The 18,145-nt window shown below is 31.4% G+C and overlaps 1 protein-coding gene across 15 annotated transcripts in view; it reads left to right on the forward strand.

Moving 5' to 3' along the window:
- Positions 1-18,145, forward strand: part of Efa6 (Exchange factor for Arf 6) — a 112,459-nt gene that overhangs the window by 72,134 nt on the left and 22,180 nt on the right. For 14 of the 15 annotated variants that reach the window (XM_076394943.1, XM_076394982.1, XM_076394959.1 and 11 more), the window contains one exon: positions 11,598-11,664. In XM_076394943.1, the coding sequence (XP_076251058.1) occupies positions 11,598-11,664 (67 nt within the window). Of the gene's footprint in view, positions 1-6,678; positions 6,772-11,597; positions 11,665-18,145 lie in introns of those variants that run through there. The other variant, XM_076395060.1, reaches the window with a different exon arrangement.

Below are 18,145 nucleotides of genomic sequence, written 5' to 3' on the forward strand. Positions count from 1 at the left end.
ACCAGCATATATGTGATTTTGAACACATGAACAATTAGCTGTGCGATAGTTATGTTCGCGTTATATCCCCGCAATTTGACAATCGCTAAAAAAAGAGGCTAAGGTGCTTCGAAAGACGTTTATAAAATCATGACAGGTGACGAATCATAGATATATTCGTATGCGCCCGAAAGTAAGCCGTAGTCGACTGTATGGGTGTTCCAAGATGAATCAAATCCAACAAAAGTTGTTGCGCACGAAGCACTTCTAAGAAAATGGTGGCCTGTTTCTTCGGGAAAACTGGTTATATTGCAACAGTGCTTCTAGAGGATCGTAGAATAGTAAATTCTGATTGGTACACAACCATTTGTTTGCCAGAAGTCTTCGGTGATATAAGGAAAACAAACAAGAGACACCGGATTGTTCTTCATCATGACAATGCGAGCTCTCAAGCAAGATACTATTTGTGCATCTCGAATTGATGGGTCATCCGCCGTTTAGCCCTGATTTGACACCCAATGGCTTCTTTTTGTTCCCATCCGCGAAAAATAAACTGCATGATCAACGATTTTTATCGCCCGAAGAAGCTATTGAAGCGTTCAAAAATCATGTTTTGAAGATACCTCATTCGGAATGGAATAAATGCTTTGAAAATTGGTTTAAGCGCATGCAAAAGTTTATCGATTATCGTGGCGAATACTTTGAAAAACAATAAAAATATATTCGCAGCTTAACTATTTGTTTTTTTCCTATTCCGGAAATATAAATAGTGACCATCGTGTACTCAGTTTTGGACCTGAGCAACCAAAAGCTGTTAATAAGATAATTTGGGGAACTGAGTTTTATATCCAATTCATTATTTTACTATTTTTTGATCATTAACGGACATTTATTGAATTAAAAAGTATAAATCAGAAATGAACACAAGTTGAATTGAATCTTTTATGCTGTTCGTGATCTTTTTCAATCGTTATGGTCCAATAGTAATCGCTTATCATGCCTGCGTCCCAAAATCCTGAGTCCGCCGTTAAAACAGACTTCAGGCACAACTCATCCAGACGATAGCATAGTTTAAATTCAAGCGACTACATATTAACCCGAGCCAAACTCAGGCTATTCTATTCCCGACGATGGGAGCTATCCTATGGCTCCAGAAGGTGTCATTTCGTTTGCAGGTTCCAATGGTCAGCCCAAATCCAACACGCTATTTTCAAAGGTTATGTCGTGTATCATACGTATCATATACCCTATCTCCAGAAACTTCCTATCCTCCAGAAAGCAAGTGTGATACAAGTACGTGAGACAACTTGCACTACTCCAAGTGTTCCAATCCAAAAAAGTCTGCGCGTTACTCAATTCCTCATATTTTGTGAGAAACGCGAATACCCACGTCGAATCAGGCATCCCGTTTGTGAAAAGCTTCGCAAACATGCTCAGTGTGAGTATGTTTCTCTCTTAGCACCTTGCAGCATGAAAACCAACTAACACAAAACCCTACCCATTCATCTCCCGCGGTAGATAATTAAAATACAACAATCCCAGTCATAACTCAGAGTCTCTGTTGCCCCCCAAATCCAATCATCCTGAACCCGAAGCGAAATCAACAAAAGACCAATCGGTTCTAGCTGGTCAATTTGGCTTATTCAAAAAAACCTCAGTCCGCTCTCATTGCTGTTTGTGTGTTACCCACATTTCTTGAGAGACATTCGAGTTCTAATCTTGTGGTAATTTTGCAACAAATTGTCAATTACGTGCTTGTAATCCAATGATTTGTGGTTACGGGGAAAATTGTGAACACTTTGAAACGATACCCATCCTGTTGCTTCATCAGACTTTAAACATTTTAAAATCTTAGTTTAAAATTAGTTTTCGAATATCAGATTCGACAAATATTCCTTATTTGATTTTTGCGTATGATAGTTTTAAGCATTTTTTACACTGTCAGTACGTGGAACAGGCTTCGACACTGATGATAGATCAGCATATGTATATTGTACTATTTGTTGCATCTATAAATGTTAGAAATCGTTCTCATCTGCTCGGGTCCAAATTTAATCCCAATTTGTAAACTTGTATTATTATTGTATATATTATATTAAATATATGTAATGAAATATTATTAAAAAACCTGCGAAGAGAAGAATGTTTACACAGCTATATTATTGAACGTAGCCAGATCGATCTACAAGTTTTAAAAATACTATTGACACAGTAGAATAGACTCTACACTACAAATTTTCTCCATACTCGATTCAATGTTGACAGAAACTGTTTTCTCATTGAAAAAATAATGATATTCACAAAATAACATGATCAAAATACAGCAATAAACAATAAAATAACGTTAAAGTTAAAAGACAAACTAAAAAGAACCAAACCATTTATACCTGGAGTGAAATATTAAACATGGTAATCATACTTTAGGACATTAGACATATAAACAAGTTCTAGGTTAGTGGCAATGGTAAGAACTAGTAAGAATGTGTTAATAAATTATCCGAAGATTCAAATCAGTGTTGGTTATACGTTTAATAAGGTTCTCAAGTAAAAAATCCCATATTTGGCAACATTGTAAATCATTTTTTTAAAACTTTTTAACAGTAATTTATAGCCTCAGTTATGTAATTATAATTTATTTCTGAATATTTTATAGTCTAGACTTTAATGCTCAAGGTTTCCTCATATAAAATAAAACATTATTTTGCATTTCAATTAAAAAAATTAATTTAATTGATTTTTTGTCTTTATTCTAGATATTACATCATAACCAGTTGGTTATTCGTGTACATCAGTTTCTGAAGATTCTTTGAATATAATGATTTATATCAATATTGTATATAGGTACAAAAAAATATGTCTTTTTTTGTCGAGCATTTCTGAAAAACATTTATATTGGCAACATTTCAAAGCCAATTTTATTTCTTAGTTTTCCATTTTTATTACTAATAAATTTGATACAAAAAAAATATTGCTTTTTAGGAGTTAACATTTTAGAAAGATGCTTTTACTTTAGTGTTGACTTATTACGCAGTATATTATGGTGTTTACAGTTTAATATTCAAGGATTTCTCGTTTGAACGCGAGCCATATAATTTTTGTGAAAATAATTTCTTGGTATCGTGTCTTTACCATTTTCTTTCGCCGCGAAAATAACATTACGACGATATGCATTATTGAAGAGCGAGAAACCCTCGAAACTACGACTTTTGGCCCGCTGTCCATACGGTGTGGGTACGAGTTCAAATTAACAACAACCGTCAGAAGAGGCCTTAGCTGACCTTATTAGGACAGTAGATACGTTACGAATGTCTGAAGCCCTTTCGCAAGACGAGGTGTAACGGTTTTTACGACCGTATCGATTTTGAGGGGAGCCGAACCCGGCTTTCTGGCCCTGATGCAACTTTATTCCCCGTCCCTGGGGCGTGGAAAAAATATATATTGTGACTGGCATTCATTCCCCGCCAGAGATCTTATTAACCTTCGTCGGTGCCTCACTTTTCGGATTAATATCATTTCCCGTCCTTAGTGTTCCCCCTGTAAAGTGTATTTTTTATAATAATTATATTACCTCAAGGTTAGGCAACTGATGATATCCTGATTAAATTTTTTTTAGGTTTTAGGGAGAAATAGTCAATTTGGCAACATTTAATATTTTATATTAATAATGATCTTCATGTGAATGAAAAGGTTTCGAAGATTATATTACGTTGATTGGAACCAGTGTAACATGTTGGATGGGATAAGACGATAGTTAAATGTTTCTAATAAGCCTCCGCAGATTTTACAGCATGTAGGTGAACGTCACTAGAGCTGAATCACTTTAGTTTTTCCTTTATACTTGTGTAATTTTCTTTCTGCTAGGATAATTTTAATCTACTGGAGGTTCCAATTTGTTTCGAACCTCATTTGTTGATTAACCGTTAACAAAGATCACAACAACTCGCAAAATATCGATACACAAAATCACTTCGTAATTTTATCTATTTCTAAGACTAAATAGCAACAATTGAGATTGTAAATCTTCCAAAATTTATTCAGAATTCACAGCAATTTTAACAACATTGTAAATCATGATTAATTATTATATGGTAATTAATATATAAGCAACACTATTTTTTCTTGTCCAATTTAATTTAAATGAATTAATTTTAACTTATTTTTAAACACTCAGATCTGAACCTGTATTGAAAATCTCCATTAATTTTTTCTTGGAAATATATTGGCAACGTGTTTTTGTTGTTTTTTGTTTGGTTGTTTTATTGAAAATAGATTTTTATACAGATTTTCTGCTAAAAAAAAGTAAAATTGGCAATATTGTAATTATGTAAATTTTTATATATTGCTATTTAATTTCAATTTTTTTTAAATATAATTATCATTTATTACATTTCAGTATGTATTTTGTAATACCCCTGTTTATATTCTTGTAATGTATTTTCTAAAAATATATAGTTTAAACTGATATTTGTTTTAATGATGTTTGATAGAAAATATAATTAATTTGGCAATGTCAATTAATGAGATAAAGTCAGGAGGTATTCTGTAATGAGAGTTATATTTTTTTACTTTAAAGTTAACACCGAAAGTCTCTGGTAATCCTTTTTTAGAAAATATCCACCTGCTATTTTTCAAGTACCAGTTGTGGTATATATTATGTCTGTCAAAATTTCATAACATTTTATTCGTTACACTATATTTAGTGATACTACTTAAAACCAATTGGAACAGGAGATGGCATGTTGATTTAAATATGATAAATGTTATGTGCTTGCATGTATCTTGATCAGCCGTATTGGTTAATAAGATTGCGAAATATCAATTGTAAAATAATGTAACTATTAATAAGGTGCTTTTGGCATTTCTCTGAGTAGAATAGCAGTTTTTCTTTTAGTATTATTGTGGAGATATAGGCTCAGTGGTAGAGTATTCGACTGCAGATCGAGAGGTCCCTAATTCAAACTCGGGTAACCACTAGGCAGAGCTTTTTTTTTAATTTAGTATTATTGAGTTATTCAATGTTTACTGAGGCTAATCATAGAATGCTCAAAATTTCATTTGAAACATTCATCGCTTTTGTTGTTTAATTTGAGAAAATGTGCTGCCGAAGTCCATTTTTAACCGAGTTCGAAAGAGGAGGAGGTTCTATGTTCGGCTGTAACGTTTGCCGATTTCTCCGTCAATTGAGGGCCGATTTTCAAAATTCTTTTTCTACTCGAAAGAGCGCATTCCTGTGGTGGTTCCATTAGCACCAATTCAGGATCTATAGAGGGACAGGGGTGGGGGGATCGAGGGAAAAGCTCAAATTTCAAAGACATGTATGTTTTCACATACTTTTTGTCTATAATAATTAAATATTTGTGTATAATGTTATTGCTGAGCTGATGGGACGGATAATCGGAAGTCCTTCAGTGCAGAAGCCATTAAGTTTGCATTTTAAGCACAAATTATAGCATATACAAAATTGCAGAAATATTGTACACTACTGCTGCTATAGTGTAATGGTTAAAGCGTTTAGCTCGGAGATCGCTGGTTCGATTCTCGGCGAGGAATATAACTTTTTGTTGTTTAGTTTGATAATTTGTCAAATCACCTAAACTAGGTAGCGGACCCGGAGGCCTGAAGCGCTCCTTAATTTCAATCATTGTTTATTTTTACTTTTCCTCATACGGGCAGCACCTCTACTTGACCTACCCATTGTAATATTAAATAAAATAACTGCGTAATTTATTGACTAAATACCTAACACTAACAAGAGAAAAATAAAATATTTTTAACAAAAAAAACCGACTTCACAAAATAAATAAAGAACTCACTAAAATGTAAAAAATAATCAAACTTAGATTTTTAACACAAAAAAATGTTTTAAATAAAATATTTACGTAATAATCGTTGTAATAACTAAATAAAAATCAGTTTGAAGTCGGTACCCAGCGCTCAAACAATCCAAAAATAATAATATAATTTTATGTCAAAAACACAAAATTAAGAAGCTCTTTTCCAGCTGGAATTCTTTTATTTTGAAGAACACTATTTTGAAAGGCTGAATAAGTTTTTTCTTCATGGTGTTGCCATGCTACCAAAATGATGGGAAAAAGTTTTAGAAAATAATGGAAAATGTTTGGATAAATATATATTGTATGAATTTTTCTCAATAAATACCTTCTTAAAGCAATTTTTAGGAAATAAAATAAAAATTGACAACACTGCATAAAATACTGAATTCGCTTTTTTATTATAGATTCTTTTAGATCACTGCTAATTATTTAATTATATATATTTTTGTTTGGAACACCGTATTATACATTAGATTTGATTGGACACTGATTTAAAATAATTCCTCATCGACTGCGTTTTGTAAAAATCGCCGGATGTTATACAAACAATTCGGCATTGATAACAGTAATAATTACCGTCACATTTAATGCAAACCATTACGTTTATCAAATAATTGTCGGGTTATCGTTGGTAAGTTTTTCGAAAATTGTTTTTATGGCAATTAGAACTGTATAAAAAATCTCACTATTTCTCATTGGTCACCTTATATCACGTTATTTTTAAAAGACATCATCTGTCAATATTTTTTTTAGCAATTTTAGTAATTCTAGTATCAAAAAGTTTATGAAAAATATTCATTTTGTCATCTTCAAGTGTAATACAACTATACCAGCTCTTGGTCTAATCTTCCTTACTTTTTTTTAAGGCTAACTGAGGTATTAATCAACACAACGCGTATTCATCCAGATAGTGGTTTCAACTTCGATAAAAGGAAAATATTCCAGAAGGTTATTTAAAGTAAGTACGATGCTTGGTTGAGCATTGGACATTTGTTGAGTTTTTGCATAAACAAAATTGATTTTTCTCTGGAATAACTGTATTATTACCTGCGATAATACTATGGTGAAAAATACCTCTTGGATTGATTAAAAATTTGATTAAAACTCATATAACTTTTTTATACTCATCATCTTTTTTAGATCAGCTGCTTGATTTTCTTGATATTCTCGTCCTTCCTAATAGTTAAAAGTCAATAACAATAGGGCAAATTAACAACCAATGTTCGCCCTTCTTTGAACGCTCTAAACCATTCATATACCTTATTTGCAGTGTTAATTATATCAATGAACTAAGTGATAAATAATATAATTATTTTCGAATGAAACCGTTGATATCTTTTACACATAATATACATGGAAGAAAAGACAAACCGCTACCATCAGTAACGAATTACTCATACTATGGGAAAAACTTAATAGAACGTTTGATAAACAGCATAAGTGATCATTTTAATTTGCATATCAATGCAAATTGCATCATCAATCATCAATGTATAATTTGTAAATCAGTTGTACATTAAAAATTAACAACAGTTTTAGGGAAAAAATAGTCAATTAGACATTGTTACTACAATTGTATTAATAGTATTTACTTTCTTTGAATAAGGCGCATTTAATTACAATTTATTTGATCGAGTTGACCTGTCTGAGCAGCGCTTCACTTATATCAAAAAATGGGTTGATTCGTGGATAGCCTCGAAGATACATCGTTCTTTCGAGATGGAATCCATAAATTACCTGAAAGATGGAAAAAAGTAGCAGCTATCAATTGACGATACTTTGAATAAAATTAGTACCGATTACTCACAAAAAATTTTGAAATTAAAAACCTTTAAAATTAATTTATAAGCTTAATAATATCAATTTTATGATTATAAAAGATAGTTAAAATTCAGAAAAGATTAATATTTAATCATTTAATCAAAAAACATATTGATTCTGTTTCATTCATTTATTATCTTTCATTTCATGAGCTTTTATTGATGTAACACCATATTTTGTCCAAAATTAATGAAAAATATTAAGGCCAAATCTTATAAATCAAAAAATTATCGCATTAGTATGAAAGAAAAACGTAGGATAAGAGGAGCTTAGAGAAATATCTTTTATGGACATGCAATAAAAAATTCATTATCAAATACGTTTTATATTTGACAGTTTGATGTTATAAATTATTAACGTCACTTATCGATCAATTATAAGATTATCGAATACAGTTTTTTCTAGAAATCGACCTTAAAACTAAAACAAATAAAATAATCGAGATCTAGCTAAATATTTAATTCCCTTAAAGTCATATAATAAGTAATATTATTATTGATCTATCCTAAATGTATCATCTGCAGATATTTTTAAATGAATCACAGCGTATCTTTTTTGGGGAATATATCAGGTCAATTGAAAAGTCCCCGGCCTACTGTAGTAAAACATTTTTTTTGCAAAATTAGTTTTTTTTTTATTCAATATAATTCCCTTCAAGGGTGATACACAGATTATAGCTACCCTCCAACTTTTCGATATCATTTTTGTAGTACGATTTGTCTTTTGCTTCAAAGTAGGCATCAGTTTCGTCGATCACCTCTTCATTCGACGAAAATTTCCTCCCAGCGAGCATTCTTTTGAGATCTGAGAACAGGAAATAGTCGCTGGGGGCCAGATCTGGAGAATGCGGTGGATGGGGAAGCAATTTGAAGACCAATTCATGTATCTTTGACACGGTGCATTGTCTTGGTGAAGCAGCACTTTCTTTTTGTTCAAATGCTGCCGTTTTTCGGCGATTTCGTCCTTCAAACGATCCAATAACGCTATGTAATAGTCGCTGTTGATGGTGCTGCCTTTTTCAAGGTAGTTAATGAAAATTATTCCATGTGCATCCCAAAATACAGACGCCATAACCTTGCCAGCCGACTGTTGCGTTTTCCCACGCTTTGGAGCGGTTTCATCGTGCGCAGTCTACTCGGATGACTGTTGATTGGACTTCTTAGTAAAATGATGGAGCCGTGTTTCATCCATTGTCACATATCGACGCAAAAAACTCGGGTTCATTACGCTTGATCATCTTCAAACACTGCTCCGAATCACCAACTTGTTGTTTTTGATCAAAAGTGGCCTCGCGCGGCACCCACTTTGCAGAAAGCTTTCTCATACCCAAATATTCGTGAATGGTATGATGTACACGTTCAATTGATATCTTTTAGACTGTCTGCTATTTTATTCAGTTTCAATTTACGGTCACTCAAAATCATTTTATAGATTTTTTAAATGTTTTCGTCGGTAACAACCTCTTTTGGGCGTCCACTGTGTTCACCGTCTTCGGTGCTAATTTCACCATGTCTAAACTTAGCATACCAATACTTGATGATACACTTGGATACACGCATCTTTTGATAGTTAGGGCTAACTAAAAACATATTGATTTAGTTCTAGTAGCGCCATCTATGTGTCAAGCGGGGGACTTTTCAATTGATCTGTTAATATAGTGTCAATTGTTCTGTTCTTTTTCCTTGTAATTTTTATAGTTTAGTGAATGTAGAACTACTTTTTATTTTAATAACTTTTTATTAATATGCGTGTATGACAAGTATTACTGTTAATATATTTTGCAAATATTTTTTGATTGTGTAATTTCTACAAAGAAATTATGGTATCAGTAAATGTTTGTGTTTTTATTATGCGATTAATATTTTTACTATGAGTAAACCAAAAAAAGGAAGCTCTGAGATCATTTATTCATATAGATAAAAATCCGTAGTATTCTCCATGTATTGCCTCTTCGGACTATCATTTATTTCTATGGATATTGTAATCATGACCACTGACTCGCATCCATAACTGATCAATACTGCCATTCTTAGAGATATCTGAAAATAGATAGCTCTTTTATAGCTTCAATAGACGTATCATTTGTCTAGTATATTAAAACCTTTATTAATATGTGATAAAGTAGCAGCTAGCAATAAGGAATATTGCTATCCTGGTATGGTATCCAGTTTTTGAGCTAAACTACAAGGTATGGATGCAAACGATTCGTCATTTGTGCAAAATGACGCTCCATACTGTACATCTCAAAAAACACTACAATGCAGAGTGGAGTGCTCAAATTTGCATTCTTTACATTAATTACTTTTGTTATCTAATTTGTCTGTTGCTGAAACCTATGAAACACTTTTAGAAACATATAGAGAATATATAGAAAGTTATATCAATTGTCGATTTTATTTTTGATAAATGGTGATTTTGATATCAATAACAAAGAAAGGCCTGCAAGACAGGGAGGGAAAATGGCCACCATACTAATTCACTAAAAAAGCCATTTTGAACTATTTCAACATCGCTTACCAGGCAAAAAACGGAGTTTTCTGTAGCGTGTTGTGACTGATAATTAAAAGTGATCTACTACGACAAAACCAAGAGTAAAAGTGATGATTGGAAGACATCCATGTCGAGGCCGAAGCTGAATATTCACGGCTATAAAAGTCTTAGCAAGGCTGTACTTAGCAAGGTAAAATCAAATAAATGTTGTGTAGTACAGGCTGTTGAAGCCGAATGAAACTGTTACTGCAAATGTCTACTGACATCAATTGAACAAACTGAACAACGTATTGGTGCAAAAAAGAAATAGGGGGTAAGAGATGCAGAGTCATCCCGTTGCGTGACAATGCTCAGCCACCTGTTGTTGAGCAGCAGTTGTGATGGATGAAGTTTGAAAATGAATAAATGATTGTATCGCTATCAAACCAACATCGTTCTTTTAACAGGGTGTCATCATATTGCCTGCATAAGATAGAGATAATTTGCAGGAAATGATGGAAAATATTTTCATTATAATATATGCAAATGTTTATCGATATAATAAAAGCCCTTTTAAAGTGGAATATATAGAAGCACACACAATATATATTTCAAAGCATTGATGTCCGATTACTCAAGCACAATCAGCTAAATACTTAATACGGAATATATCTCGATGGTAGGTTGAGTTGGAATCATCATGTTCGACAAAAAGCAGATCAGATTAGGCTCAAAGTCAAGCAACTGTACTGGTTAGTCGGAAGATACTCTCAACTTGACCTAAAATCAAAGACATTGGTTTATCAGTCAATCATAAAGCCTATTTGGACCTATGGGGTGCAATTAAATCACAGCAACGTGGAAGCAATACAGCTACTGGACAACGCGCAGGAAATCAGAAGCGAACCAAACTACACTAAATTGTTTAGTGTATAAGTGTATTTTTAACTTTAGCTTAAATATATTTTTTTATTAATCTCCTAGAACGTCAACAATCTGCCCGTTGGCAATAAATATTATTATATGATTTCAGTTATATAATATAACTATCCTGACATGTAGTAGATCATTTCCTCGCCCATTCCCCAGCCCAGGTATGTTGTTGAGGTTTTTTTTTTGGTTAATTTCCAGAGAGAATATTCCGTTGCATCAGCTGGCGTTAAGTTTTCTAAATAGTTTTGAATTCCTTGATTTTGTTCCTTATTTATTAGCTCTTTGAACTCTTTTGTGGCATTAGCTTAAATAGATTAGTTTTATATTGATTTGGTAAATACATACTGATGTATTAATCCTGCACTGACCTTACTTGTGTATTAACGCAGTACAGCCGACCAGTAGTAATAAATTAATGTGTAAATGAAGATTGTACTAAGCATATCTAATGTAAGATATAATTAATTAAAAAATCAAAACATTTTAATATCGTATACACAACTTTATCCACAATAAAATGAATAAAATTACGTTATTTAAATCGTTTTTTCTCTTTTCCAGGTCGAAGTGGGAGATGTGATACTAAAAGTAAACGAAATCGATGTAATTAAGTATAGTACCAGAGAAGGTAAGTAAAGTTCGCCGAAATCCAGCTCATTTTTATGCTTTCTTCGTGATTAATAGCTGTTATTAATAAACTATTGGGAGTTTGAAGAGTGTTGTTAGTGGGCTTTCTTAGTTTAATACGATAAAATCCTTCACGTCACGTCAGATTGAAATCCACACTAAATTAATCGTAACCATGTTGGGGGTAGCGAGAGCAACATTGATATCATTGCATAAATAACATATTTGTATTATATAATAACAGATTTATATCATATTAAGTATAATTTGTACCGAGGTGTATGGTGTGAGCTCTGTCAAATATAAATTCGGTCAGAGAAATGTAAAAAGGTATTTTGTATTTCAGAATTAATTTTGATATATTTGGTTGATTCTTCTATATAATATTGAGAACTAAATATTTAGTTCAGTTACAATAATTTTTAAAAGAAATTGTTTGAAATAGGTATGGCGCCTATTAATTGAACCAATAGATTCCTAGATGAATTCTCTTCATTGGCATACATAGTTCTACTAATAGTTTTACAATTCCTACAATCTTTGCTAATAAGCTTGTTAATATTCCATGAAGGTTTATCACCGGTTCTAGAGATGCTTTCTAGATCCTGTGGAGTGTATCAGTCTCTGTCTATTTTTATTTTTTAATACACATTAATTCCTCCATGCTCCGTTGTCGTACACTTATTTTCGTGTCTTGTCTTCTATCATTACTCTTTCTAACAAATCATGTTCATCACATCTATATCTACTTTAGTCTTCCAGTTTTTACTTTTACTGCTATCATCCATTCGATAATTATATTTGTAACATATTTTAATTACTTCTCAATGCTAGTGTAGGACTTGCCACTAACTACCTGCTGCTTTATTTTTACTATATATTCCTACTATATCTGTTACTGTTATCTATTTTCCTACTATATCTTCTTCAATGTTCTGTTTTGTTCATAATAGTATGGCTCTATTACTTTATACATATTTTTAACCGACTTCGAAAAAGGAGGAGGTTCTATGTTCGGCTGTATATATATATATATATATATATATATATATATATATATATATATATATATATATATATATATATATATTCTTTAATGTATGTTCGCCGATTTCTCCGTCAATTATGGACCGATTTTCAAAATTATTTTTTTATTAAAAATAATCGGATAGTTATTGCTGAGTTGATATAACGGAAAATCGGAAGTTGTTCAATGCAAAAGCCATTCAGTTTGCTTTTTAAGCACTAACTATAGCATATAAGATGTCGTAGGAATATTGTAAACAATGGCTTCTATGGTTGAATTGTTAAAGTGTATAGCTCCTAATTGGGGGTCGCGGGTTCGATTCTCGGCGCGGAAAATAATTCTTTGTTGTTCTAGTTTAATTAGAATATTTGTCAAATCACCTAGGCTATGGAGCGGACCCCGGGACCTGAAGCGCTTCTTATTTTCAATCATTGTTTCTTTATTCCTATTTTTCTTCATACTTGGCACCTTTACTTGGTCTACCTATTGTAATATTAAATAAAATAACTGCGTGATCTGTTGAGTAAATATCTAACCATAAAAAGAGAATATATATATATATATATATATATATATATATATATATATATATATATATATAAAAATCCTGCATACCCGAATAGCGGTTAATCTTCTTAATGTAGGTTAGATCCATGTTTTACTCTGCAGCTATTATCAACTGATAATTTCCTGTTTTCAATATTCCTTGTCTCTTCGCGTAGTCTTCTCTGAGGTACCGTCGCTCATCCTCTATAATTTTCGCATTCCTGTTGATTTTTCCTTTTATATGCCGCCACTATTTCTTGAAAATGAAAGAATATAAATAAAATGAAGAAGAAAATAAAATATATCATCAAGAAATTTAAAAATTGAGTCATGTTAAGAAAAAACAGCAATTATTTTTCCCATTGCAACGGATTGAGGATGTCCCCATAATTTTAAAGCAGTTTGTCTTCTTTTATATTCAGCTAGTTCTACTACATGAATACGTCACTCCATTGACATTGCCTTCCTTGTATATACCAATTGGAGTCCCTTTTATTTTAAATACAAACAATTATCCTTTTAAACTAATTTACTAATCGCATGTGGTTACTTTTTCAGCTATTTCTAGCGATCTTTATTACACTTTGACGATCTTTTTTACACCAAAAACAAGTTCATCTTGTAAATAAATCATAACCAGTTTAGACTTTTGCCTGAATATTTTTACTTCATTTAAACTGTAGAATAACATTTTTTACTACATTTCGAACACCAACGGTTGATTTTTATTTACAATATTTCCCTTCAATTCAACTATAATATTTTTACATCAAACGGAAGTCAGTTTAGATAAATAGACTATTTAGACAATTGTTGCATATTATTTTTTGACGTTTTTTCGAAAGCCTTCTTTAAATTGACATTTGCTTTTATTTAATAGAAATGTTTATAAGAATATGGTTCAATTAATATGCACCAGTAATTATAATCTTTTTAATTTAGTTGTTAACATTACAATATCCAAGTAGAATTTTTTTAAATAATTCTTATTAAATCCAAATTAGTTCAGAAAAACAATATTGTGTTAATATATTTCCATGATCCTATTGATAGTATAACAACAAAAAAATGTTGAAATATGAGATCGACTATGCAATACAATGTTTCCTTTTAGTTGTGGTGTAATGTCAAACTGAATAAAATAGTTTTTTTTCTGTATTGTATTTTCGTATCTCGTGCTTTCATTACGTTTGTCTTATTGTTTTAAAAATAGCTTAATATGCTATTTTGGTACGAATATGAGTTATAAATGATTTTTGAATAATTTAACTAATGTAAATTAGTGAAAGAAATCATATCGTACGATAACTTTCCATTCCCATTAGTCAGCTTTTCTATAGTTTCGTGACTTGTAACATTATCACGGATAACGCGGCCTTTCCAGGCAAATAAAGACTTCTTAAATGGCTTTTAATTCGTTGAATAGTTAAACAACTCGACCAGTATAAAGGAATTCTTCGCATTCAACAGATATATTCATATTATGTAAATGCTTGTTATTTCTCTGGAAAACAAAAAATATTTATCCCTAGAAGAGAACTTTATTTTCCCAAGGAATTTGGTCTATATTGTCTCAGAGTAAGGTGTTAAACCGACGGGTTTAAAGAACTCTGGATGATTATCCCAGAAAAATCGTTCAGCTTGCCCTTTTATCCTAGGGAATGTTGAAAAAACTTGAGATTATGGGAATGGAAAGCGACGCATAAAATGGGTTTTGAAATGCGTTCAAAATGATACTTTGAAATTTCGAAAAAAATATATTTACAATTGCAACATGTTGGCTTAGTTTTATATAAAATAATGGTAAATGTTATCGAATCCGAAGAATCTGATTTAAATGTTTATATAGTTCCAAAAACTGTTTTTGTATGATAATCATCACTGGAAATAACATGATTATTTTTGTTTTCTTTTTCAACTATTATAATCCGTTATAAATATTTATTAAAAATTATGTTTGATAACTGATATTTCGATAAGCTTTATCTCCCGTTATTAACATATGTTTCGGATAGCATTCAACATATATGGGAAATTTACTTTCAGCTATTAGTACTATTTTTACAAAAATCCTCTGTTATTTCTCATACTAAATTACTAATTAGTTCAAATATATTTTGTTTTATTTTTCACTCTGGTGTTGCGTTTCCCATGCGTGTTTTTATATAGAATCAAGGGAGGCCTGATCGTAAATTTATGATTCTTTAAAATTATGATTGTCCAAAGAGAAGAGTGTAAAATCCGACAAGGAAAATAATCCCAGTCACCACAGTAAACAGGCAGGGTAATATCGGATGTCTTCTGGAATGATCTCTAAATTGGTCACTCGCCAATCGGTGTTGGCCTTGAGGACCGTGATTCAGAACCCACGTTAAGCAGTAGGTCCAGTTTAGATTAACCCTAGCTGGAAACGGAGAAAGGAAATTAAACTATAACAAAAAAACTATTCTAAATCTACAACAAAGTAAGAAATTGAGTTTCTTACTGTTATCAAATGTTTCAAATTACCAATACTTTAAATCAAACACGAGAAAAAGCCAGTTTCAACTACTGTAAAGAGGCATTTACTGTCTCCTGGCGTGAGAGTGTCCGTAGCAGCCAAAAAAAACTATAGACGAGAACCAATACTCATAAGCAATGGGCAAATTTTATATAATAATCTAATAAACGTGTTTTTGAGCGTCGATCAAAAGACGAACGTGCTTGAAGACGAAAATGCAGAAACGAACAGAAGCTTGCAGTATACACACTGTTGTATATATATATATATATATATATATATATATATATATATATATATATATATATATATATATATATATATACAACAGTTATATATATATATATATATATATATAACATCATATTGGTGCTGGAATGTTGATGATTTGGGGACGTTTTGGTAACAATAAGACCGGCCAAATGCTTAAAATTGATGGAAAACTAATTTACAAAAGGCTGTCTGAAAAGGTGAATCTAATTACCGAAGTTTTGTTTGACTAGTTTTCTCTGACAAATTATGTCAGGGGTTTCTAAAGTAAAAAACGAACACAAGAAATTTTGTAAATAATGACACGCCCATCACAATCGATAGATATCTCTAATCGAACTAGTATCGAACGAACTTGATAGAAAACTGAAGAATCGATGCCTGTCGAGATCACCACAAGTGTGGGAATAAAAAATGAATGAAAGACACTGACGCACAAACATTCAAATAAGTTAATGAAAAGAATGAGTAACATTTGTGACAAAGTAATTGAAAATAATGGTTTCTATTTTGACAAGGCCAAAATATATTCTTACTAAATATATTAACTAACTTTAATTAAATGTTAATTTAATATTTGATTCAGAATAGAGTGTAATTGTGTGTTTAAGCGTGTTGTTGTATGAAGTGTGTTTTATTGTAGTTTTTTTAATTACCTTATTGTTTTCAAACTTTTGATCGGTTATATATTACCGATTATGTTAGAGTTTATATCAGAAAATCAATCGTCCATCATTTTTCTTGCAACAGTTTGTTTCGGGTGCTAAGAAATTGATCTTTTAAAGCTCTTCTACTATTTTTTCTCGCTTCATAAAAGTGAAAATACATACAATACATGTAATAATCGGAGTTCGAATATTTTGTGAAAGAATTCCATTGTGGCATCTTCAGAGATAATTGTTCTTTGTTATTTATTACAAAAATTGACTAACTATTGGGTAAGGTATTTAAATCTCATAAAGTTCACAAAGTAAACTTAGTGAACCACAGACGCCCTCGCGTATATAAGTTTTAAAATTCCTGCTTAGTTGAAAAATATCAAAAGTAATTAAAATATAAATTTTCGATATTCAATAATTTTTGGTCCGATTCTTAAAAAGGTTAGGTAGCTCTAGATGATGGTAGCTCAATAATACAAGATAGAGTCAGGAGTTCAAACAAATACAACTTTCTTGTGTGTTTGAAGATTTGAAGTTAAAATAAAATTATGTAGAAGATAAAACAATCGCCCGCTTTAACTGCGTATCAACTGTATTCATTCGCAGACATAAAACAGAAATGTAAAAACTGATTTTTCCTTATAAAAACTACTTTATTTTACAATGTAATTTTTCTCTCTTATTGCATTTTCATTTAAAGAAAATAGTTTTCCATGATGGATTTTTAAGGTGTAAGAAGGGCCAAATGTCAGGAGAGTGTAAATAAGATGGATATTGAAACAAATCGTACTTTGACTCACTTTTTTAGCCCTTTTTGTATTCAATTATTCCAAAATATTGCAATATTAATCTGAGTTTATTGTTTTACAAATCTGGAGATAAACCAACAACAAAATTCCTTCTGCACCCTTCGAAAGTGCTTTCTTGACCAATTTTTCAAAACGAAATCGCTTCAGATCGAAAGAATTGACATCATAACGCTCCTGAGCCCCTTGTTTTGATTTAAAAGTATGGTTTTCCCGCAAGTTTCAACCATAATAATAAAATGACCCATAAAATCCTTTTAATCATATTCAAAATAGCCTACATATAGTGTATTAAAAATTATTTTGTACATACGTCATCTAAATTTGTGACGTCAAAACGTCGCAATGTTGCCACATCAACTCTGAGTTTTAGTTCGGTTTGGCTTTGACATACAGCAAAATTCTAATATAAATAAAATAATTGAATAAAAATGTTACCATATATAATTTATTTTAACATTATAGTACATCTAAAAACTACGGTTAATAATACAGCCATAATAGTTTATAGGTTAGAGTTGTAACCTCTTATCACTATTGCTTTCAAGAATTTTGCATAGGTCTGACAACAAGACAACTTTGAGAGGCTCATTCGTTGACGCCTTTGAATTAATCAAACAGCATTATGTCTCTTTTTAATTAGAATAAAATGAGAAGGAAAATATTGTCTGATT

Source organism: Rhynchophorus ferrugineus, unplaced genomic scaffold, assembly GCF_030347505.1.
Source record: "Rhynchophorus ferrugineus isolate W39M unplaced genomic scaffold, kcgeb_rfMv2 rfM1, whole genome shotgun sequence".
In the NCBI taxonomy this organism is placed as follows: domain Eukaryota; kingdom Metazoa; phylum Arthropoda; class Insecta; order Coleoptera; family Curculionidae; genus Rhynchophorus; species Rhynchophorus ferrugineus.